At 40.8% G+C, this 25344-nt stretch overlaps 1 protein-coding gene across 1 annotated transcript; it reads right to left on the minus strand.

Annotated features, from left to right (window-relative positions):
- Positions 1 to 464: 464 nt before the first annotated feature.
- Positions 465 to 25075, minus strand: prr12b (proline rich 12b). Its single transcript, XM_051106773.1, is given in 17 exon segments — positions 465 to 877; positions 980 to 1075; positions 2401 to 2532; positions 2641 to 2738; positions 4422 to 4541; positions 6109 to 6809; positions 7314 to 7447; positions 7565 to 7681; positions 10024 to 10529; positions 10610 to 11420; positions 11948 to 12022; positions 13033 to 13251; positions 13396 to 16056; positions 16058 to 17892; positions 18031 to 18192; positions 18433 to 18587; positions 24755 to 25075. Coding segments are annotated over 17 exon segments (8043 nt in total). The 5' UTR covers positions 24838 to 25075; the 3' UTR covers positions 465 to 739.
- Positions 25076 to 25344: the final 269 nt, after the last annotated feature.

Below are 25344 nucleotides of genomic sequence, written 5' to 3' on the forward strand. Positions count from 1 at the left end.
CACCTCTTTTTCCGCGTTTTCTTTTAAAGAACAAACAGAAAGTTTTTTTGTTATTTTATTTTAAATACATTTTCTTTTGCTCTATTTTTTGACAAAAAAGGAACTACACACTGCTTTGACCCTGCTCTTTTCCTGTCCGCCTTGTCCTTCAGCTTCGGGAACAGGAAGAACAGGGGGTTACGGGTGGCCCATTTCATGTACACCCTCATAAAACATGAGCATTATTATTCAAAATAATAACAGCAAACTGCCCCAGCTTTGGGAGGTAACCATGTATAAATGTCCATGTATAAATAATACAAATCATAATTGTTTATAATACATATTTATATATAAGAGTGTGCATGGAACATAGCATTCAAAGCTCACCTTTGCCAAAACGCTGCTGACCAGTGAGGTTTTCAACCCTGTTCCCTTTGGCACTATCTTTATTTGTCTGTGCAGACAACTGTCTTTACACATTCTTGCTCTTTTTTTTTTGTTTCACATTTTCATACCATCTCCCTGTGGCTCCCGTCGCAGGGAGCTGACACATAATGAAAGAGAGAGGAATGAAAGCTTTACAAAAACATTTTTATGTTAAAATGCAACAGCTTAAACCGCCAGTGGCTCTCGCACATTCTGCAAAGGAAAATCTCATTTTCCTGCAACCCGGAGGTGCACCGGTTTTGTTTGCGAGAGAGAGAGGAGTTTCTCCTTTCTCCAAATAGGACGTGCTTGGAACGTCGACAGCTGAATCTTAAGCCTTGGTGCTGAGCGTCAGCAGTTCAATGAAGGAATTGAACAGAGTCTCTAGCCAGCCCTGGTTGGCCATGCACTGCTGAACCACCTCCTCCTGACCTGGATCCTCCTCAGCTGCCTGTTCTATGCTGTCCGTCTGAGGAGGGAAAAAGAGAGGAGAGGGGTTTTTTTTTTTTTTTACAGGTTAATGCATGGATACAGTGTTGCATTTCTCGAATAACCTCATATGTCCTCGTACCTCCTTTTTACAGTGCAGAAATGTGTGATATTTGTAGTGATGGAGAGAGTGATAGAGACTGTATATTCGACAAGTCTCTGTCGACAGCTTCAGGTCCTGGCAAGCAGAGAGAGATGGGGTTACAAGTGAAAAAAGAGAGCTCAGAGATTTCAAGACAGATGTATTATTGAAATACAATGACCCCAAAAAGCATTTGAACACTTAAAGGGACAGTTCACCAAAGAATCTCATTCTTTAAAATATCTTTATTGCATTATATAATAAAACACAATTTTTGCTTGTACTGTCTAAAAGAATGTTGGTTTATTATTTTGTCATATAAAGCAATAAGAGGTAGTAAATTGAATGTTTCGTCATGATACAATCTGAAATCAGTTCTCTTACCCAGCAATACAATATTTGCAGATATCTCAAAACATGTTTTTAGGGGTCTGCGATCAATATAGCAATATTATTTGCCCATTTTACACAAGCAGTTACATTTTTATTAACTCTAACTACTGTATTTTGGTTGCATTTTATCAAACTTGTATATCTTATTAATTTATTATAATACATAGAGATTATTTTTTATGCATTGCATCAATATATCATATAGTCGCTCATTTGATCGATGCATCAATTCATAACGACTTATCACTACACCACTATAATTTTTTTATTGTCTTATCTAGCAAAACGATTGATTATTTTCATTTAAAAGATACAATTTTAATACCTTTTATTCTCAAACTAAACTCGTAAATAGCTCTTGTTGAACTCTGTGTATTCTGGTTCAAGACAGTTAGGGTATGTTGAAAAACTCCAATCATATTTTCTCCCTCAACTTCAAAAATCATTTAAAAAGTCATCCTACATCACTGCAGAAGTACTGACACAGTCTTTGCGAAGTGAACATGCAAAGAAGATCAAAACCTTAAACAAAAAAAAGGTAAAACAGCAATATTGGAAGATTTTGAAGTTGAGGGAGAACATGAGACGGGAGTTTTTCGACATACCCTAACTGTCATGAACCGGAACAAAAACAGTCCAGGCAAAGTAAGACAAGGCGAGCGTTTGACATTAAAAAGTATAATTTGTATTATTTTTTATGAAAATAACCGAGCGTTATGCTAAGATAAGATAGATAAGACCCTTCTTTCTCGACTGGGATCATTTACAACCGCATTTGGGATCATTTGAAGCCGCATTTAAACTGCATTTTGGAAGTTCAAACTCGGGGCACCATATCAGTCCATTATATGGAGAAAAATCCTGAAATGTTTCCCTCAAAAAACAATTTCTTTACAACTAAAGAAAGAAAGTCATGAAGATCTTGGATGACAAGGGGGTGAGTACATTATCTGTGAATGTTTGTTTTATCCTATTCAGTGTGATAAACGAGGTCAAAAGTAATCTAAATATCTGTGTATGCAACATGCCTGTTGTTTGGGAAGGCTCCTTTTGACTCTGTTGAGGGTTTTGCGGTTGTAACTCTCTCCACCCAGGTGCACTTTAACCGCTCCAGAGTCTAGGGGGTCTGCTGTCATTTGAGGGAACATGTGCAGTGCCTCCTACAGAATGCGAAAGGAGGGAGAGTGAGAGACTGCCGGATATGTTCCTCAGAAAACACAAAGTATTCTGAGGAAAGGCATTTGAGTATTGCTGAAAGCCAGTGTCACCTGATGCTGGACACTCATGTTGACCCTTCTCAACAGCCTTCGTTTCTGTTCATTGAGGATACTGTCAATCTTTCTCATGGGTGGGAGATAAAGCTCATCTGCGGACAAAAAGGGACGAGCCAGTGATAATGCATTGGTACTGAGTTGCTAAATTAAAAAATACTACACTTCAGATTCACATTTACACAATTACTGAATATTTTATAATTTAATGCATATACACTACTAGTCAAAAGTTTTTGTTTTTGTTCTAAAAGCTTAGATTTGTAATGTTTTTTTTTCTCTTCTGCTCACCAAGCCTGCATTTATTTGATCCAAAATACAGCAAAAGCAGTAAAATTTTGAAATATTTTGACTATTTAAAATAACTGTTGGTTTTTTTAAAAATATATTTTAAAATGTAATTTATCCCTGTGATTTCAAAGCTGAATTTTTCGCATCATTACTCCACTCACATGATCCTTCAGAAATCATTCTAATATTATCAAAAAAAAAAAAAAATATTATTATTTATTATTATTGTTGAAAATATTTCCAGGTTTCATTGATGAACAGAACATTCAGAAAAACAGCATTTTTCTGAAATTGAAATCTTTTGTAACATTATAAATGTTTTCATCACTTTTTTTAATCAGCACATTTAATCAATTTAAGCCATCCCTGCTAAATAGAAGTATTCATTTTTATAGTTTCTTTCCCAAAAAGAAAAAAAAAATTATACTCACTCAGCTTTTGAATGATATAGTGTATAATGTTACACAAGCTTTTTATTTCAGATAAATGCTGATCTTTGGATCTTTCTATTCAAAAAATCCTGAAAAAAGATCCAAAAATGTACACAACTGTTTTAAATATTGATTATAATAATAATAATAATAATAATAATAATAATAATAATAATAATAATAATAATAATAAGTTTTCTTGAACAGCAAATCAGCATATTAGAATGATTTCTGAAGGATCATGCGACACTGAAGAATGGAGTAATGATGCTGAAAATGCAGCTTTGAAACCCAAGAATAAATTATATTTTAAAATATATTCAAATAGAAAACAGTTATTTTAAATAGTAAAAATATTCCACAATTTTCCTGTTTTTGCTGTACTTTGGATCAAATAAATGGAGGCCTGGTGAGCAGAAGAGACTCCTTAAAAAAAACATTAAAAATCTTACTGTTCAATGACATTTGACTGGTAGTGTTTGCATCTTAGGTTTTTCACTAGTTCATTTTAAATGGTCCTTTTTTTGAATCCTTTTATGAATGTAAAGTAAGTTTAAAAAACAGCATTTATTTGAAATAGAATTACTGTAACATTATAAATGTGTCTGCTGTCACTTTTGATCAATTTATTGCATTCTTGCTGAATAAAAGCATTAATTTCTTTATTAAAAAAAAAAAAAAAAAAAAAGACAAAATACTTAGCAAATTGCTGTTTAAAATAAACTTTTATCTATCAGCCCAGGTTTAATCAATGCTAAAAATGTCAGATATCTTGTGTTTAGGCCTGGAAAGATGACATCAGCGGCCTAAAAAAAAAAACTTAATTTAATGAAACTTTAATTTAACAGCCTTCATTAGTCACTGTAACTTCCCACTCCTCTTTTCTCAGCATCTTTTACTTGTCATTATTCTTCCAGTCTCACCTCATTGTCCCCTCTCCCAGCCTCCCTTGCTTTATTAAACTCCTCTTTTATTATTCTCTCCATCCTCACAGTCTCTCCCTTAATCACCCCACCCAATTCTCCAGCGATATTTAACCTAACGTTGTGCACTCACCATTGGTGTCCTCAAGAGCTTGGATCATGTCCGGGTCCAGAGCAGTGCTGACCAGCATCTCTACATAACTGCGGAACATCTCTCTCATGGCCCGACTGTTCATCCCACTGCGTGTGGATACTGAGGACAGAACAGATGCAAAACACATGAAAAAAACAGAAGGCACACACCAGACAGCACTCTCTAACACACACACACACTTTTAACAACTTAGTTTTGGCTCAACAAAACAGGGAATGCAAAATTAATTAAATTCAGTATCCGTGGCGTACAGTGTGCTGGTTTATAGACAGATTGTAGCAATGTAATTTAACAGCAGTTTGGCATTACTATTATGCTGGGTTTGAATCTTTTGAGTTTTAAAGGGGTCATGATATGAGAAACCAAACTTTCCATGACCTTTTGACATTGAACAGATCTGTATGCTTAATACATCCTACAAGTATCATAACTTAAAAATCTTGTCTAAACTGGATACAGTATACAGATGCGTGTTCGCTTTCTGACACAGTCCACGTGTTTGAGTCTGTCGTCAATAGGACAAATACAGTGAAAGAACGATCGCTCTGATGCATTTGGTTTAATCCGCTCGTTTGGGTCTTTGTACACATATCAGAAGGATCCCAGCGTAAGGAACAAGTGGATAGTTTATTTTTAACTGGATCCCGGATGGTGTCAGAGGAATGATCAGAGTATTTTGTTTTGTAAACAAGGCAGTCTCATGGAGAGTTCACAAATAAACACTGGTTGAAAGATGAAGCGGTACTAGATCTGACTGCAGCTGTATCACAAACTGTAAGTAAATTATCTCATAATGCTTTGTCTGAAAATGAGTGTTTATTTTGATCACGTTGTCAAAACACTCACACGCAATAGCAAGGGGGCGTTAATACTGTTTCCTATGCAATGACGTTAGCCAATCATAACAGTGGCTGATAACTGACAAGCCTTAAAGGTCATTAAAAACAGGTCATTTCAGACAGAGGGTCAGAATGAGGGATTTTTCTACATATTAGTTTTTTTGTGCAAAAAACTTCATGAACATTATAAGTAAATCTCAAAGAACATATTAAAATATTAAAAAACATGTCATGACCCCTTTAAGTGTCATGACAAACCATGTAAAGTGCGTTGTGTTGTGCCATTGTAAAATATTGAATGGTATTAAATGGTAATACCATGGTGCTTTAAGATATACATAGTGGAAGATTACCATATTTACATATAATGGTTTTTACATGGTACTTTGAACCACGGTATAAACTACAGTTCAAAAGTTTGGTGTCAGTAAGATTTTTTTGGAAGGAAATTAATACTTTTATTCAGCAAGGATGTATTACATTTTCAAAAGTGACAGTTTTATGACAGTGTAGTCTATTTCAAATAAAGCAGTTTCCACACAGTTTCCACAAAAATATCAAGAAATGTTTCTTGAGCAACAAAATTCATTTTGAAAGATCATGTGACACTGAAGACTGGAGTAATGATTGCTGAAAATTCAGCTTTGCTGTCACAGGAATAAATTAAAATTTAAAATATATTACAAAAGAAAAACGCAATTATATTTCACAGCATTACTGTTTTTACGCTTTTGAACGGTAGTGTACACTGCAGTTACACTAGTTGAAGCTGCTGATAGCTTTTAGTATTTCTGCAAAAACCACAAACATAACCAACCCATACACACCTTCATCTTCACTGGGTGGGTCAGGAGAGGAGTCCGAATCTGAGGAAGAGGGCATTTCTTTAAGCCACTTCTTTCTCTTTTTAGGTGGAGGTTCAGCCTTTACCTTCACAGGTCTGCTCCTCGTCCTGTCAACCCTCTTCTCTGCAACTCTCTTCTCCTCTTTGACCCTCCCGCGCTCCACAACCGCCGTTCTCCTCTCCAGCTTCTCTTGAGCTTGTCGCTCTTGGAGCTTCTTTTCCTTCTCTCGCTCTTTCTCCTTCTTCTCGCGTTGTTTTTCCCTTTCCTTCTCCTTCTCCTTCTCCCTTTCTCTTTGTCTCTCTCTTTCCCGTTCTCTCTCTTTCTCCTTTTGTTTTTCCTTTTCCCTTTCTCTCTCCCGTTGTTTTTCCCTTTCCTTCTCTCTTTCCCTTTCTTTTTGTTTCTCCTTTTCCCTTTCTTTTTGTTTCTCCCTCTCTTTTTGCTTTTCAAGTTCTCTCTCCCTTTCCTTCTCTTTCTCCTTTTCTCTCCTGGATTTCTCAATCTGTTCTCTCTCTCGTTCTCGCTCCCTTTCCTTTTCTCTTTCTCTCTCTTTCTCCTTTTCTTTTTCCCTTTGTTCCCGTTGCTCTTTTTCTCGTTGTCTCTCTCGCTCTTTCTCTCTGTCCTCTCGTTCCATGCGAGGTGGAGTCAGGCTGCGTACGGGTTGTGGCTTAGGAAGCGACTGGCGTCTGATAGGAAGTAAAGACATTCATCTTAGCAATGTTACAACAACAATTCTGAATAAATTGACAGTTCAATTCTGTTAATATTTACTCCGCCTCTTGGAATTTTAAACTATTTTTTCAGTGGGAAAAAAAATTCTGTTATGCTTTAAATCTAAGCCACAAGTTGGACATCAGATGTCCTTAGCTCTCGATTATTTCAAGATGAATCATCATAACGTCAGTTTTTTCATTTGAAAGCTGCAGCTGGAAGATTATCAGTGAATAAATGCTTAAGCTGTGTTGTTTTCTCACACAAACCTATTGTATGATTGCAGATGACTTTGAATATAGCATGTGAGTCAGATGGACTACATTCATGGTGCTTTTTTAATGTTTTGTTTTCTTTTTTAAAGCTTGACAGACATAGGCAATGATCACAGAATTCTTTGATTGACATTAACTACTGTATTAACTGCAGTAAAGCACAGGACCACAGTAGCTTCAGAAGTGCATTTAGGGTGAAATTACCTCAGTGTGAGACTGGGCCGATGCCAGGGTTTCCGCGAGCAGACTCGGACATAATCCTTTTTATTCACATTCTCCAAGAATTTGACATATAAACGCTGATAACGCATCTTTGCATCTCCAAAGTAGCCCAAATACTGCCAAAGAGTGACAGAGGACAGATAGTGTTTAAGTAGGTGGTGTAGTATTACTTTTTCATGCAAGCCATCCAGAGCAAGCTATTAATGCTTATCAGAAACAAAAATCACACTCACATTACTGGTGGCGCAAAACTGTCGCTGTCCATCTTTGATTTCAGGAGCAAACTTTTGCAGCAGAGCTTTCTGGACTCTCCAGATTGGAGGAGGCTCTCGTCCGGTCTGCAGCGCCAGCTGAGAAAAGCCATGAGAATTGAGCGTCTAGTTAAGTTGGCATTAAATAAAAATTCATTATTCATCTATTTGGTAAACGCATGTTATAGATCTTATCGTTAATGATTCATCCATGCACATTTAATTTTTTGACCTTGAATTGGACCTTTTATAGGAACAACAGACTTCTCACTGGTGATGTATACCAGATTTTTCCAATCATTTAGTCTGCTTAAACACTGCCCTTCCACAAACTACTTGAAGCATTCATTTTTGCCTTAAAAATCAAACAACAAGTGATATACCATGGATCTCCAACCCTGCTTCTGGAGTGCTTCCATTCTTTGTTTTAATGGTTAAATTAAACTGTATAAATCAAAAAGCATGTCTACTGTCTAATGAGAACAGCCATTTATAAAAGAAAAAAAAATGTCATTTTTAGGGACCTATGAAAAATGTTTTATTTTCTTATCAAATTCAGTCTGTGTTTTCCATTTTCATTTTGTAAGATTAAGATTAAGATTCTATTTTAATGGTTTAATTACATGTTAGTAATCAAAAGCATCTTTAACGAATTGATTTCATTTAAAAAACAACTTAATTTATTAATATATATATATATTTTTTTCAGAAATACTGTGAAGTGTATTTCTGGTAAACGCTTTCATTTTGACTGGTTGCTGTGAAGACCTTTAAGTTTCTGTTTGTATATAATATGACGTTTTTCTTTTTCATTTAAGCGTACTACACTACCAGTCAAAAGTTTTTGAACAGTAAGATTTTTAATGTTTTTTAAAGAAGTGTCTTCTGCTCACCAAGCCTGCATTTATTTGATCCAAGGTACAGCAAAAACAGTAACATTTTGAAATATTTTTACTATTTAAAATAACTACTTTCTATTTAAATATATTTTAAAATGTAATTTATTCCTGTGATCAAAGCTAAATTTTCAGCATTGTTACTCCAGTCTTCAGTGTCACATGATCCTTCAGAAATCATTCTAATATGCTGATTTGCTGTTCAAGAAACATTTATTATTATTATTAGCAATATTTAAAATAGTTAAGTACATTTTTTTCAGGATTCTTTGATGAATAGAAAGAACCAAACATTCTGAATGTTTTTTTTAAAAGATAACTTTTTTTTTTTAATGTTAACAAGTTATTTTAAATGGTTAAAATTAGTGCTGGGAAACGATTAACGATGCAATTAATTGCATCCAAAAAGGTTTTGGCCATATAATGTATGCGTGTCTACGGTGTAAAGACACACACATACACAGTATATATTTTGAAAATATTTACATGTATTTACATGTATTTATATGTACATGTATGCGTATATCATGTATATTATATATAAATATATTTAATATATAAACATATCATATTTTTCTTAAATATATACATGCATGTCTGTGTATTTATGTATACATAATAAATATACACAGTACACACACATATATTATGTACACAAAAACCTTTATTTTGGATGCGATTAATCGCGATTAATTGTTGCCCAGCACTAGTAAAATATTTCAAAATGTTACTGTTTTTCCAATTTTGAAATGCATAAATGCAGGCTTTGTGAGCAGAAGAGACTTCTTTAAAAACACTAAAAATCTTACTATTCAAAATCTGACTGGTGGTTTACTTTTGATTTATCCATCCAAATTTGGCAAATTCTGTGACATTCCGAGTTACAAAATAAATACCATTTTTATGACTGGATTCTGCCATTTTGTTCACGTTTTGCACATTGCGGAAATCACAGGGCCTTACATTTTGCAGACTTTAGTTTCATCCATGCTTCAATACACCAGTCTGTAATTTTTAAGTTACCCCGAACACCTTGATTAGCAGGTTCAGGTGTATTTGACTGAAGTTGGAGCTGAAATTTGCTGGACAGTAGCTCTCCAGGAGCAGGGTTGGAGACCCCTGTGAAGTCCTCACCCTAATTTTTTCACTCAGATGTACATCACAGTATGAAACAAAACATCCGTTTCATTGCAACGTCAAATATTAAGAGGACAGTCTATCATTTACTCACCCTCATGTCATTCCATGTATGACATTTTTTATGCATAACGCAAATAAAGCTAAGGAAACAAGAATGAAACCGCTTTGGTTCCCATTGACTTCCATCAAATTGACTTCCTTTTGACCATACAATAGAAGTCAAAGGGACTTAAATCTCTTTGGTTACCAAATTATCTTCTTTTATGTTCCACAGATAAAACTGAATCATACAGGACTAGAAACACGGTGAAGGTGAGTAATGATGACAAAATGATCATTTTTGGGCGAGCAATCCCTTTAAGCACAAAAAACGCTACTAAAACAAAAAAAGCAGTGGATTTTTACCTTCAGAGTACCAATATCTTCAGTGCGCACCACAAATTCATCCCTCTCTCTGAAGATCCCCTCCCCCCCACTCTCACTGTCATCATCCTCACTCTCTCCCGCGATGGCCGCGTTGGACTGTTTCTTAGCCAGGTGCAGCGAAGTGATCTGAGGCGTCGGGGCATCTTCGGGGGTGGGGGGTGAAGCCGGGGAGGACTGGGGCAGCTCTTCGGGAGGAGGTGGAGAGGGGGACGGTGGGGGGGTAGCAGAGGGAGGCAATGTGGGCGGAGGTGGGGAGGGAGAGGGGAGAGCAGGTGGAGAAGGGCTGGGAGGGAGGGAATTATGCAGTGGTGGCTGTTGCTGTTGCTGCTGCTGCTGCTGTAGACTCTCCTCCTCTTCTTGAGATGGGAGAGGGGAGGGGAGAGACAGAGGAGGAGGAGGCAGAGGGGATGGGGAGGAGGAGGTTGGGGGTGAAGGAGAAAGAGATGGAGGAGAAGGGGGCGCAGGGGGAGCCTCAGAGGGAGATCCTAAAACAGAGGATACATTTGAGAAAAGATGGAAATAATACTTTTGATTTTCATATTTGACTGTATGTTAATATACTCACCATCAACCTTGGGAGCACCCAGCATTTCATACTCAGGATCTTCTTCTTCTTCTTCTTCTTCGTCTTCCGGCTTGCTCTCCTCTGTCCTTATCCGATCAGCTTCCTCCTTCTCACTTCTGTCTTCTTCCAACTCCTCTTCTTCCTCCTCACATTCAGGCTGTCTGTCTTCATTCTGCTGCATTTCTTCATGTACCTCCTGCACAGGTTCTTCCCGTTCCTCATCCTTGCCTGGATCACATACCTCCTCCTGCAGGTCGGGCCGTGAGAGCGAATCCAGTTCCTGTGACGTGTTTATCTCAGTCTCAGGCTCGCTGTGTACATGCGGGATAGGCTCAGGTTGTGGGGGCGGAGGGGGTGTGTTGAGAGACACCGTCTGCGGAGTGGGCGGCGATGGCGTAGGAGGAGGTGGAACTGCAGCGAGACTGTGGGGCGTGTCGTAGAGGGCAGAAATGGCTGATGAGATGCTCTTCTGCAGGTCCTGGTTCTTACTGACAGAGTCTTCCTCGTCTGAGGAGAACGACGGCAGGGTCTCGAGGTTCCTCTTGAGTTCCTCGTCAAGTCTTTTGCAGGGGGACGGACAGTTACTGAGACCCAGGCTTCCATCGCCCTCGTTCTCTCCGAAGGGGGGAGGTGGAGGAGGAGGAGGTTGCGGGGATAATGGGCGAATGCCTCCTTTTACTGAAGAGGAATCTGTGGAAGTGCATCCGTCCACAGGTGCAGCTTCAGTGCCTGGCTGCTTCTTCCCCGTCTTCAAGAAATCCAGAAAGGAAGTTATAAAACCCGACTTCAGCTCTGAAGATTTCTCCTCCGTCTGCGAGAAATTGAAGGGGCAAAATACAAACAATAATAAATAGCATCGAAGGCAAAAAGAGGAACAAAAAGAAATACCAAGCTTACAACAGCTTACAAATACATTACAAATTGTAATATTTGATTAGCATCTTTCTGTTATATAATCACTGTAGCCCCATTCTCTTACGTTAGGTGTGTCTAGGAGGAGGTAAAACACCTTACTGAACAGCAGGGGGGTTGATGATGGTTACTATGAATCAGTAACCTTAGCAACAGCCACCCTAGCAACAGCGCTCTCCCTTTCTTTTATTGCATTTTTTAAGAACTCAGTCATCAGGGTGGCCTGCCAATCATCTTAGTCTATGTACTCTGCTCCCTCTAGTGGCAAAGTGTATACACTGAGAACAATGCTTCCTCTGTAAGATAATTGAGTGTGAAAGAAACCCAAATTTATTTTATGTATAATTTAGTAATGGTCAAAATATGAGTGGCCTTCTATTAGAATTACACCTGGAAAATGGATACAGAATAAGAATGAAGTCTTACTGAGCCAGAAAGCTTCTGCATGGTGGCCCAGGCCTCTGGGGTCATTTGATCATCCATGTCTCCGTCCCAGGACATCTGCAGATGCATAAATCATAAACATCGCACATGTGAAGAAACTGCATGTATCTACACACCCTAGACTGGCTCTTCCACCCTTCTTTCCCGAGGCTACTTGTTGCTGAGGCAACAGAGGACATTTCATAAGTGCAATTTAAACATATGGAGGAGGGCATTATTTGATTAAGGCTGTAAATGTTGGTGAGTTATTGAATCTTCATGCTTTGAAACATGGTTTTAGTCTGACAACATTTCAAAATGTTACAGTAGATGATTGCCTTTCCCATTTAGGACAAAACATTTGTGACTTTGACATGTATATTTTGCAAATTATGTCCAATGATTTCATCATCCAGATTTTTCTGTATTTGGAAAGACGCTACTCAGGTTGCTGATCATCTACGAATAGTGAGCTTGGTCGCAGCTCAGTAAGTGACATTCTTCTTGCATTTGCATAAATCATAACTGATTTCACATGCTGCTTCCCACCAATCTCTTCTACTGCTGAATAATATTGTCTAACAGTGCTGCGCACGGCTAAGAAGAACGACTATAAATATGCTTGATAAATCAATTTACAAGTCTCCTAAAAACCTTTTATGAAAAGAAAAGTTGTAACTGAAAAAACAAATTTAGCAAAGCATTTTGCTTTGCTAAAATTAATCTATCACAGCTGCCAACAGGGCCTGGCGGGTCTTCCACCAAATATTTGACCTCCTCTAAATGTACCTCCTCCACTAAACTTTGCTCTAAATCTACAGGTCATTTGAGGACATCAGAAAGACCCAGCACATTGTTTTGTTTTGGACACAAAGAAGTGAGGTTGTCAGAATTGATTTTACGGTGTATCGGTGTAGCAAATTTTTTAAAGACAGCTATTTATCAGACATTGCAACAAATTATTTCCTAAAAATGCAGAAACACAGAACTGCCATTTGCTCTACATTTTACATAGAACATCTGGAGTTATTTAAACATTTTCTGTTAAATTTCAACATTCACTAACATTTTTGCAAGCTGAGACTCACCTCCTGGGGTTTCTGCTTCATCTTTTCCTGACCACAGCTCATATCATTTCTGTTCATGTCAATTCTGTTCATGTCCACACTGGTAGTGGGCCCTGGGCTCAGACCGAGAGATGGTGCAGATCCTACCGAACCATCAGACAAAACTGGATCTGTACTAGACAGGGAGTCTGTCCTCAGTAGGGAGTCAGATGAGGGCATGGAAGGAATAGGGAGCTTAATCTGGTCGGAAAACAATTAAGCAATTACTTATTTTTAAGTATTTACGTAAAAGCTATTTTTTGAATCAACACATGCTTTTATATTTGTTAGTTTTTATTAAGCCATCATTTTAAACAATATAATTCATCATAACCCTTAACTTACTTTGATTGGTTTGATGGGTTCCTGGTATTGTTGCTGAGGCTGATGCTGTGGAAGTTGTTGATGGTGTTGCTGTTGATGGTGTTGATGAAGTTGTTGTACATGAAGGTGCTGCTGTTGGTGCATATGTTGTGGTTGGTGCTGCTGTTGCTGCTGCTGTAGGTGGTGGTGCATGTGCTGTTGTAATTGTGGTTGATGATGGAGGTGAGGTGCTTGTTGTTGGTAGTTCTGCCCTTTGTTCATGTCTCTGTGCATTTCTAGCATTTGATCATCCTTCCTTCCACGCCCTCTTCCTCGACCACGGCCCCTTTTACTCTCTCCACCAGGCCCCATCATGTTCCTGCAGTATGGAGGCTCAGGAAGAGGCCGGATACGTGGCCTACCCCTGGGTCTTGGTGGACCTTCACGTTTAGGTTTGGTGGGTTTCCTCCCCCTTTTCTTTGGGCCATCATGTGGGAGCAGCTGTGGAGGAGGTCCAAGGGATTGGTACCCTGAAGGGTGGCAGAAATCTAAATCACCCATCAAAGGGCTTAAACTGCCAACTCCTGAACCACTTCCAGACTTTCTGCAACTGGAAACGAGATCAGGAAGCAAGTCTGGCAGACGTCTGCTGTTTAAGCGGATGTCAGCTGGAACATCTGCTTTATCCTCATCATCCTCAAATTCATATTCTTGAGCATAGTTCTTCTTAGCCTGTGATTGGGCATTAGGGTCTTTCCGCTGTTTAAGGAGGTGAAATGAGCTTGTTTTCAAAAGTTTTTTAGGTCTAGAGGAGCAAAAGATTGGTGAGGTTAGCCCTCCGGTGCCAGGACCACTACCTACACCTGCAGAGCCCATCATTTTGTTTCCAGTTCCGTCCACTACGTGCCCTGTGGTGCCCATCCCAAGGCCTGGGCCTTGAGACTGAATTAAGCCTAGTTGTTCTGTGTTTACAGTGGATGGGAGTTCATGGGATTTCATGGGGTCCAGATCTAAGTGCATAGTACCATTACCAGTTTCGGACAAACTGTGACAATACTGCCCATAACCCTGATCACTGTGGTGGCCCATCATGTCATATGCACCTCCTCCACCACCTGTAGCTTTAACTGCATCCATTCCATCTTGTACCGCTCCACGTGCCTCTGGCACACCATCCTGGCCGCCTTGTCCTGCACTTCCACCTCCTCCAGCACAACTTGCCTTGTAGTCCTCAGAGCAGAACATATCCTCCATCCCTGGAAAAAAGGAACGATCCTCATCTTGGAGAAGAGAATCTGGGAAACAAATAGATGTCAGAGGCATGAACCGTTGTTGCTGCTCTTGGCTCTGACCTTGGTTCTGAGCTGTTTTTCCCACAGGGCTACCAGTGTCGTATTGATGCTCTTTGAGCTGATCCAGCTGTGGCTGTGAGAGCTGTGGCTCTTGGTCCCTGGGCTGGGATTGGGGCTGTGGAGGTCCAGAAGCTGGTTGCATGTGGTGAGGGTGCTGGTGAGGATGTTGATGGTGAGAATGTGCCTGTGGCTGATGGTGGGCATGAGGGGGTGGATGGTGTGAGGCCATATGGTGCAAATGAGAGGGGGTTGACATGCTCAAATCTGACTCAGACAAGAAATCATGAAGCTCCGCTGCTGGTTGTTGAGAGTGGTGGGACTGATGGTGGGAGGGCATTCTATGCTGTTGTCTGTGATGATCAGCGGTGCTCCCGTCTCCTGCACCAACTCTATCAGAAGGCCCTGGCCCTTCCCGACTATTTGTCCTGGAGAGAGATCTCTCTAGCATGTCTAGTGGTGAAACAGAATTCTGACTTGACTGGCTTTGGTTTCGCTGAGCCTCACGTCCATAGTGGACCTCCATACCTTGGGACTGGAGCTGGAGTTGAAGTTGAGATGCCTGTGGCTGAGTGTCTACGCCTCCAGAGCCACCAGTACTTAATCCTCCACTTGGTCCAATCATGGCTTGTTGACTCATTGGGTGTTGTTGCTGTGGGGGAGTCTGATGGTTGTCCATCTTGTTTCGAGTGGTATGCGAAAGGACAGACTGGAGAAGGTGAGCCTGGGAGGTTTGCTGAGATGGGTCGGGTGGAGAATCCATTAGTCCAAGGGAGGACTGGGTCTGTCGCTGCTGTAAGTCTGGAGTCTTTCGTAGGTAGGGCAATTCTGAAGGATCCTGAGCTTTCTTAAGATCTATATGTGAGTGGGACATTGAATGGGGGTGAGAGTGCTGTGAATGCTGAGGGTGTTGCGAGTGTGATGGGTGAGGAGGGTGATGCTGATGTGTCTGATGAGTGTAAGGGTCTCCTCTGCCATAGTGGACCACTGAACCAAGGGAATCATGCTGACCATGAGAATGAGTATGCGACAAAGAATCAACTGCACCTCGACCTCCAGTTGCACCAGCTCCAGCAAGCACTCTGTCAGGTTTAGTCTGTTGCTGCTTTTTCAGAGACATCTCCAACTGGTTCTCTAAACCTGTGCTTGGACCACAAGAGCCAGCAGCAACTGAAGCCACATTGTTGGTGGTATTATTTGTTCGAATGACACTCTGTAGATGATAACGTTCTTCAGATGCCTTGTTCAGTTCATAAGTGGAGAGAGACTTTCCTCCATCTCTACTCTGGGAAATGGACTGGGACTGTGGTTGTTGTGAGGCTACTTGCTGAGCTTGTTGAGAATGATGCTGGGGGGGGATTGGGTCCTGGACTTTGTGAGTGCAATAAGTGCTGAATCAAAAAGTCATCCTCATCTTCTTCATCCTCCTCTTGAGATCTTTCTACCCCAAGCATATCAGTATCAGACTTAGATTTTGGCGGTGTTGTGTGATAAGACTGTGTTTGCTGGGGTGGCACCCTCGTGTCTGAGTATCCTTGTGGAGAAGCCAGGAATGGTGGGGAAAGAACTGAGGATATGTATTTGTTGCCCCCATTTCCTCCAGGTGATTGTGCAGGGCGAGCTGGGGCAGGGGAATGCAGACCTGGCCGGATTATTCCAGAATTACTTGAGGGCGAAGGGCTGGAATCTGGGAGGTGGTATGATCCTCCACCACTTGCTACACTAGCACTACCACCACCTGAACCACCTCCCACACTTCCTGAACTACCTGCTCCGGACCCGGTGGTACTGCTTGTTGTACCGGTACCACCTCCAGACACCATTAGGGCAGGTGAATGTCCTGTGCCAGCATAGCCCAGTGAGGGACTTCCTGCTCCTCCGAGAGATGGTGGTAAAGAACCATATCCTGATTCAGAGCCATAGACCACCTCAGCTGAAAATGAGCGCCCTGTAGCTCCAAGATTTCCATAAGCTTTTCCTGACCCCCCAAGGCTGGAACCAAGATCCTGAGCCTGTGGAGAACTGAATCCTCCATATGGCTGGGGCAAGTGAGAGGTGGGTGGCTGGCTTGGTGAATAGGACTGCTGCTGGGGTGGGGTTTGACCAGGTAGGCCAGCAGTTGGTTTGACAGGAGCAACTGGAGAGCCATATGTAGACAGGCAAGGTTTGGGTGGCTGCTGCTGTGTAGCAGAGGATGACACTGTTGGTGGTGGAGGTGGCGGGGGTTGCGGTGCTGACTGGGGTGGTGGTTGTTGCCTTGAGGATGCAGAGGATGTACTGGATGATACATTAGGATTAGAGGCAGAGGAGGAAGAAGAAGAGGTGGAAGAAGCTGAAGGAGGAGTGTGAGGGGTTCGCGATGAGGAAGAGCCAGAGGAGGAGTAGCCACTACTTGAACTGGAACTTTTTCCTGTTTTCCCAATACCACCACCCGAGCCAGCTGAGGAGGAGACTGAAGAGGAGGTGTACGGGGGCTGGATAATAGGACGATAAACCTGCTCTGATCGGGGAGAGGGTTTGGGGTCAGATGATGGACTCTGCTCACCCAGTGGGCTACAGTTTATGGAGGAACCATGCCGATGATGGGGTATCTGCTGGTATCCTGATGCACCACAACTAAGAAAGTGTTGCAGGGGATGAGGTGTGGTAGAGGAGAGTTGAGACTGTCCAGGAGAAGATCTCTGGAAGTGCTTGATCACACTGTCTTGCCTAGGGATGGCTCTTTCCTGGGACTGTGGCGGTTGAGGGGGTCCAGAGGAAAAAACAGAGGAATTGTAGAGTTGAGAGGACTGGTCCTGCAGCTGTGAGGACAGCAGGTTAAACTGAGGGGGTAAATGGCGTGTTGAGGAGGATGCAGGTGCTTGTGGTGGAGGAGCACTAGTGGGCTCTTGTGGCCCTCTATATGAAGCAGTCCCACTCTGTGAAGACAGAAGACGGTCAAAGCCAAGACTTGACTGGGAGGGAGTTTTAATGTGTAGCAAAGGATCATGTGGTGACAGGAGACCGTTGGAAGTAGGACTGAAGGTAGGTGTGTCCTGCAGAGATAATGATGGGGTCACTCCAGGGAAGGAGCGCCCTGAGAAGGATGCAGGGTGCTGATATGCCGACAGAGCAGAGGAAGAGGGAAATGAGCCAGAGCCAGGTAGCGCACCAGAAATGAATAGCTCTGCAGGGGCTGGAGTATGCATTGCTACAGCAACAGAGAGGGAAAGCAAAGGGAAAAGAAAATGATTCAGCAGTTAATAAGGTGATTCTCTATCTTTATTTCATGATATATTTCTGTGTTTATAATTAGATCATTTTATATTCAATAATTCACAATACTAACCAGTTTGCCAGGAGGGGGTGCGAAATTGGGAGAGAAGGGAAGAGGCAGAGGGGGGTGGCTGAGCACCTCGGGATTCCAAAGCAGAGATCAAGTTCATAACTGAAGCATCTGGTCCTGAGGGACTGGCATGATGTAGTCCAGTATCAAACAAGCCTGAGAGCCCTGCAAAAGATGATTATGAACACAAAGTCCAGCACCTGCTCAGAGGATCTCTTTTTTCTACTTATCTCAACATCAAGGTACACAATAAATACAGTACTGTGCAGAGGTCAGTACAGTGTTAAATCAAAGCAATTTCTGAGAAAAATATGTTTTTTATGCACTGTCACCATTATACTAAAAAGGCTGGATGAGACAACCGAGATTTCCCAGTAATAAACTACATAATTTTGTAGACCTTACCTAAGCTCCTTCCTGTGCCCCATGCTCCACCTTGTCCAGAAGTGCCTGGATGATGATTTGTTGCATATCCTTGCAGTGGGTGTGGTGTGGCATAAGGTTGACGGTGGAGGAGTTCTGAGTCTGGATGGGAGGATCTGGAGCTCCCATAAACCAAACTGAAAAACAGACGATTCAAAAAAAAAAGGTAACTGACAAAGGGAACATTACAGAAACAGACACAATAACGAAGTAATTGTATGCATACATTCTATGCATTACATGAAATTAGGGTATCTGACACAACCACCCTAATCCTTTAATTGTCCAGCACATAATACATACTGTACATAAGAGAGGTTAACAAAAGTAAACGATTAAGCACACACACATATAACATACACATATAACATATATATAACATATGTGAACCTGAACCACAAAACCAGTCATAGCACAGGTATATTTGTAGCAATAGCCAACATGACATTGCATGGCTCAAACTTTTAATGTAATTTAATTTAATTTAATTTTATGCCAAAAATCATTAGGATATTAAGTAAAGATCATGTTCCATGAAGATATTTTGTAAATTTCCTACTGTAAATATATCAAAACTTAATCTTTGATTAGTAATATGCATTGCTAAGAACTTCATTTGGACAACTGTAAAGGTGATTTTCACAATATTTTGATTTTTGTTTTGCACCCTCAGATTCCAGATTTCCAAATAGTTGTATCTTGGCCAAATATTGTCCTATCCTAATACACCATACATCAATGGAAAGCTTATTTATCTAGCTTTCCTAAATTGTATGAATCTCATCTCATATCTTTGTGGTCCACGTTATAACACTCTTACGGTCGGAATTTTGAATAAGGTGATCAAATTGAATAAAACCTATTTGATTTTTTAAAACAAAAGGATATTTTGAAGGTTAAAGTATACAAACATTATTAATATTCATAATTTCGCATAATAATAAATTAATACAATATTAATTAATTATTAATTAATTAATTATTAATTAATTTTAATAACTATATATTATCAAGAACACAACTTCTCTCCCACTAATATTTAGCTACATATTTAGTTATATATTGATGCAGAAAAAGATCCAGAGAAAACAAGTACTGGGAAGAAATTTGATTATAGGATTGATTTGGTTCACTGTTTGTTGTTCATTTAATGTGTTAATTTTGATACATTTTAAAATAAAGGGTATGTATGAATATTAAACTCTACTAATGATCTAATTAAATAATCACTAATTATTTAATTTTCTAATTATACAAATTATTGTACAATCCAATTATGACTTTACATCAACAACATGTGTTTTCTTCATTTAAAAGTAATTTTGGAGGACTAAATCAAACAATAACTTACTGTATTGTATCAAAAATCAGCCGTGTGACATTGGCATGGATTTCATTGTTCCCCCTCTGTTCTGACAGTGCAGAAGTCTGTTGGCTCTATACTCATCCAAAATCCCTGTATAGAGTATCAGTTGACCCAGCTTGGCATTATCCCTCTCACACCACAGCCACACACAAAGATTAGCTCTTTAATCAGCCTACTCACTTCCACATCCTCCTTCTCCCAAAAAGCTTGCAGAATCTGATTTTGACAGACTATGTAGAACAATCATCACACCACCAAATATACAGAAATCAGACATCTCAATATCGCCTCCTTGTATAAATTAGCCAAATATGCTGACTCATCAATATGCGACTTATGAATAACAAAGCATTATATTCCAAATCATTTCTCGTCTTGTATCTCGACATTTACCACCGCTATGCTTCACGGCGTGTAATGATACCGAGTGTAGCTCAGCATTCTGATTGGCCGCTCTGCCTGTTGCCAGCCAATCAACTGTCTTTTGCAGTCTTTGCAGACTGTCTCTGTTGTTCGCTTTCATAGAGAGTGGCCAGTTCAGTTGACAATGGCGGTTAGGATGTTGCTGAGGTAAGACACAGAGCGCTCATTGATAAAAGCTCTCCACTGACTGAATTGCCTTGGTAACCCCCTCCCCTCCATCCTCAACAGGCCCTTAGTGTGAGTACAGCTCAGTTAGTCTAGATCCCTCTCACTCCGAGACCAGAGTGGGAAGCCACAGACACCACATACTGAGTGAGCGCGTGGTGAGGGGGTGGGTGTCATTCAACAGAAGCGCTGGAGTGGACCAGAAATTCTATTTTAAAACCTATTAAAGAAAGACCTTACTCAAACCTACATCTTCAAGTGTAGTGTTCAAAGAAACACCTAAATAAAGCTGCACGATCTATAAGCACGGCCTCTCATTACACACTCCCGACAGGACGCAAGACCAGATTTATACTGTCATTCTCCATTAAATAGACTCCTGGGTTCAATATAGTCGCCCCAATACGTGTCTCCCAAAAGACCCTAATAAATGTGACAAAGACAACTGATGTCCATCCTGAGGGGGTTCCATCTGGGAGCATGTCCATCTCTTTTAAAAACACCCTCATCTTGGAGGCACAAGACTCGTGTAATTAACTGCATAAAGGCTCTAATGAACTGGGTTAAACATTTAAATGCATGAGTGAGAGCGCACATCCCGGCTGCCAACTGCTTCGCTGATTGTACCTCTGGCATAATACATAATATACAGTGCCATGACAAAAGTACCCCTTATGATGTTTTGATACATCGGTGCTTCTGTTTGATACGGACTCTTTTGTGGAATCGTTTCAGGTTACGCAGAACAAGGCAAGCATTGTAGATAAGCTGAGTCACTGCTTTAAAAACGATTAGAGTCACAGCACCATGCAAAACTGACACTGAAAAGGAGTTATAAACTGGATATGAATAATCATTTTACTTAAAATAATAAAATACATACGATGAGTCCTGACAAGCAGATGTTTCTCCTGCAACTGAATGTCTTATCATAAATAATTGATGCATCATAGCATCAGTACTCTCCCTTCAAATGCAAGTATCCATGTGCATGAAATAATTATTCCGTGCAACCAAAGGAAGCAGTTGCACTTCCAGGTAATGTGAGGTTTGATAAGAATTAGACAGTAATTGGCTCTTAATCCCAAAGAGGCAGCTCAGAGACGATCGGGGAACAGATGATGAATTATAAATCGAAGGACATCGCACAAACAGTGGGGCTCAAAAGTATGAAACAACTTAGAGGGTCTATTTTGCTTTATCATCAGCATAACAATGAGCGAGAAGTTACATGCAGAATTTCTTATTTTAAAAACGACTCATTTTAAATCATAAACACTAAGTTTTCCTTCCCCTCCCCCTGCACATCAGTGCGAGGACCGGACAATAATTCCTCCCTCCAGCGACCACATGAGATCACAGCAATTAGCAAACAACAATGATCAACGATCCAATCAATTACCAATGGACAATAACAAGTCACGCCCAACAATTTTTCACTTGGATATAAGCATCACAATAGGGACGAAATGACGGTTTCGGTTTCATGCCGACTTTAACAACAGCAGGTCTGAGCAGAAGTTCTACAAATGCATTTTTAATGTTATAATATTTAATTGATACTACAATAAAAACGAAGGGGACTCAATGCATGTAGATTTAATATTTCATTTTTGTCCATTTGGATCACGTCTAATAATTTCTTTCTCTCGGTCTCTCCTTTCTCATTTTTCTCCCATCATGCTGTCTTACACCTTCAGTCAATCAATTCATCCTGTTAAACCTCTCACCTCCCGCCATTGTGTCTGTTCTTGAGCTGATTAAGCATAATTTGACAATGAAGGGAAAAAGAATATCAGGGAAAAGGGTGAAACATAAAAGAAATAAACAATGGGAATAAAGTGAAAAAACGAAGGGATGGGTTAAATTAGAAAGCTTGATTGAATCCACTGTACAAGACTGCTCCTAATTACATAGGCACTAATTCAACACAGTCCCCCCAACAGGTGCAAAATGTTTACAGCCTGATGGGGAACTCAGTCATGGCCATTAATCTCCATTAGAACCGTGCAGAGGTGTGTGGTAGATGTATGCTGCCCTGAGAAGGACGGAGGGCCTGGTGAACCCTGCCATCACAGAGCGTGCCTCTGTCGTCTTGCTAAGCAACAGTGCTATCGTTTTATGTTTATTCTCATTTAATATTAACAGACGCAACAGCATTTCTTAATATAAGAAAAAATACACAGTTCTACACAGACCCCAGTGTCATTTTGTTTCATTTTATGCTAATTTAACACTTCTCAGTGTTTCATCATTGCATAATGGCTATGCTTCCAATGACCCAAAGCAGCAGTCTCACTATCTAATATTCATTCAAAAGCAGAAGCAATTTTTGGAAAACTACAAGAGAGAAGATTCAATACAAGAGCGTTTCATTTCATTTTCTTCGGCGGATGCTTTTCAGCCTCTGCAGCAGCAGCACTGAAGCTTGTCCATCATCATAAGCCTGAGCTCCTCATTAAGATTCTGGATTCTATCAATCTGCCTATGAGTCTACAGAGATGCTCTCGAGTCAGAAACACAATATTAAAGATTCCGACAGAAAATAGAACAATTCCTCTTCAGACCTGCTAAGGCTAAGAGTCAGCCGGAGATACCGGGACGCAGTCTCACTGAATGTTACGTGTTAGAAAAACTCTGACCGGCATATGTGCTCCTTTTTTGGGAGTCTGAACGGAATCCCTTATACATACACACACAGGGGTTTCCACACATCTAGGGGTGATTGTTCAGAAGAATAGCCCTATTGTTGTCCTGTCATGTAAGGAGCCACTCCAAATGTGTTGCAGCACACAAATGATGAGACTTCCTGACACATTATGACAACAAACAGCCACCAAAAAAAAGACTGCATCTGTGTAAATAAAGATTAAATACAACATGCATAAACAGTCTGCAAAGACAACTAACAGTAGCACAGATCTGAATTATCATAAATGATTAACGTTTCTTAACATGTGACTTCCCGTTCCTATGTAACAAAAGGATAAAGTATGCTGTAGGTGTGCACCCAAGTGTACGTCTGACTCTATACATGCAACGCGAGACACTAACGCCACCAAGAATGATTGCATGCGCGCTCTGTAAGCTGCTAAGATTGATTTGGTTGTCACGGCGACTGATAACGTACATAGCCGGGCGCCTTTGAACTGTAAGTAGGCCGCGAAAATAGTGGAACACGTACCTAACGTAGACAGTCTCGTTTTCAGGTAGCAACAGAATATTTCATTTCACTATTTTAATATTGCACTTCCTAAAAGTATGAACCCTTTTGAGCAAGCCTCATTCTTCCAGCAGAGATGCAACGGCTAGTCAATGTAAAATGAAACATGTTATTATTCAAATCTACAAATATTATTAGTATTTGTTGGTCACCTTTTCAAGTTGCAAATGCGTTTGCAGTGCGTCTTACGTTTGTGTTTACAGTGTGCACGTCTCGGTCACGCTGTAATTTGACTGAGGAACACTACACGCGATTTGGTGCGTTGCCAAGTGACTAGTAAAACGACAGTATCCTCTACAGACGTGGTATTTCATACGCAAAGTTTATGGGTTTTTTTTATTATTAATGCGATGTTATGAATTAGCAGCAGAGGTTGTGCACATACAGCGTTTAATATACAGCCAGTGTTGTGACATGTGTAACTGAATAATACATGTTGACTGTAGAGAACTTCACCTCTGCGTTTTATTTAACGCGCAAATAAATGTAGGATTTCCTAATGTTTTAATATGTACAAATGGTCGATTTTAGAGACAAACCGCGTTAGCTGTAGAGAAAAGCAGCCATACAGTAGCTAGCGACCATTTCAGTCCCAAATATATGTGATTGCTTGTAATTGGTCGCCTCCAAAATAACGCTTTGTCAACGTGCATTTTGCGCCACGCATTACTCACTACGCCGAATTAGCGTGTGTTTAAGTACGGCGTGCAATGTCCGGTTTGGTGCGCCTCCAAGGCATAAGGTTTGATTTTTCATTTTTGATAATACGCTAGCAAAGCTAGCTAGCAACATCATCCCATCCCCCCTCTTTTCGCCCCTCTCCCCCTTTTCTGTCTCAGTCTACCTTCCGTATCACGCATTAACTCTCAATCGCATTCCTTGCATTTTCAAGACACCCCCTCCTCCCGCAGAATTGACAATACTGATGGCTGTACGTGGAGAGCCAGCGACAATATAACGCATGGAAGTGAATGAACCCAGCGCCGGGAGCGCGAGTGGGAACATTCATTGCATTGCATTGCATTGCGTCCGTCCGTCCGTCGGCATGGGCATTGTTACAGCCAGCTAAGCATATTTGTGCATATCCAGTGCATGGAAGTGTACTTGCACACGGGCGCCCAGCTTACCTTGCCTTCGCCGATCTCTCGTAACTCCATCCCGTTCCAGCGCCCAGATCACCGAATCCTGTGCCAGGATAATTTCTATCCATTAAAGAAGAGACAAGGGATGAAGATGGAGAGATAGACAGGGGGAAGGGGAGGGAGGTATTTCCTAAATTCTAACACACTATCTCTCCCCGTGTCCTTTCCTCTGCGCTCAATGTCTGTTTATCTCTCCCGTTTCACAAGCAAGTCCTCAAGAATAGGACCAGCACAGAGGGGGAGAGGAATGGAGGGAGGAGAAGGAGGAGGGGGAGATGGAGGATACAGAGGGGAGGCGGGGAGGGGGGTGAAGTATTACACCAACCACCGCCACCACAAAAAATCCGGCTTCTTCCTCCCCTCCCCTCTTTTGCCCTCTTATATATCTCGATGCCTATTGTCCTTCCTAGCAGAAACAGCAACGCGGCTGATGCTCTGCATGTTCAATTCTGATGCCATTGCTCGTTACACCCACGAGACGTACGACACGTGCTTGATTGTGCCCTATTTCCTCTTAGTTGTTCGCGTGCTGCATTGCCACAGAAAGGTGAGATATTACGTCTCTATAAATAGTA

This window comes from Labeo rohita, chromosome 3 (genome assembly GCF_022985175.1).
Source record: "Labeo rohita strain BAU-BD-2019 chromosome 3, IGBB_LRoh.1.0, whole genome shotgun sequence".
NCBI lineage: Eukaryota > Metazoa > Chordata > Actinopteri > Cypriniformes > Cyprinidae > Labeo > Labeo rohita.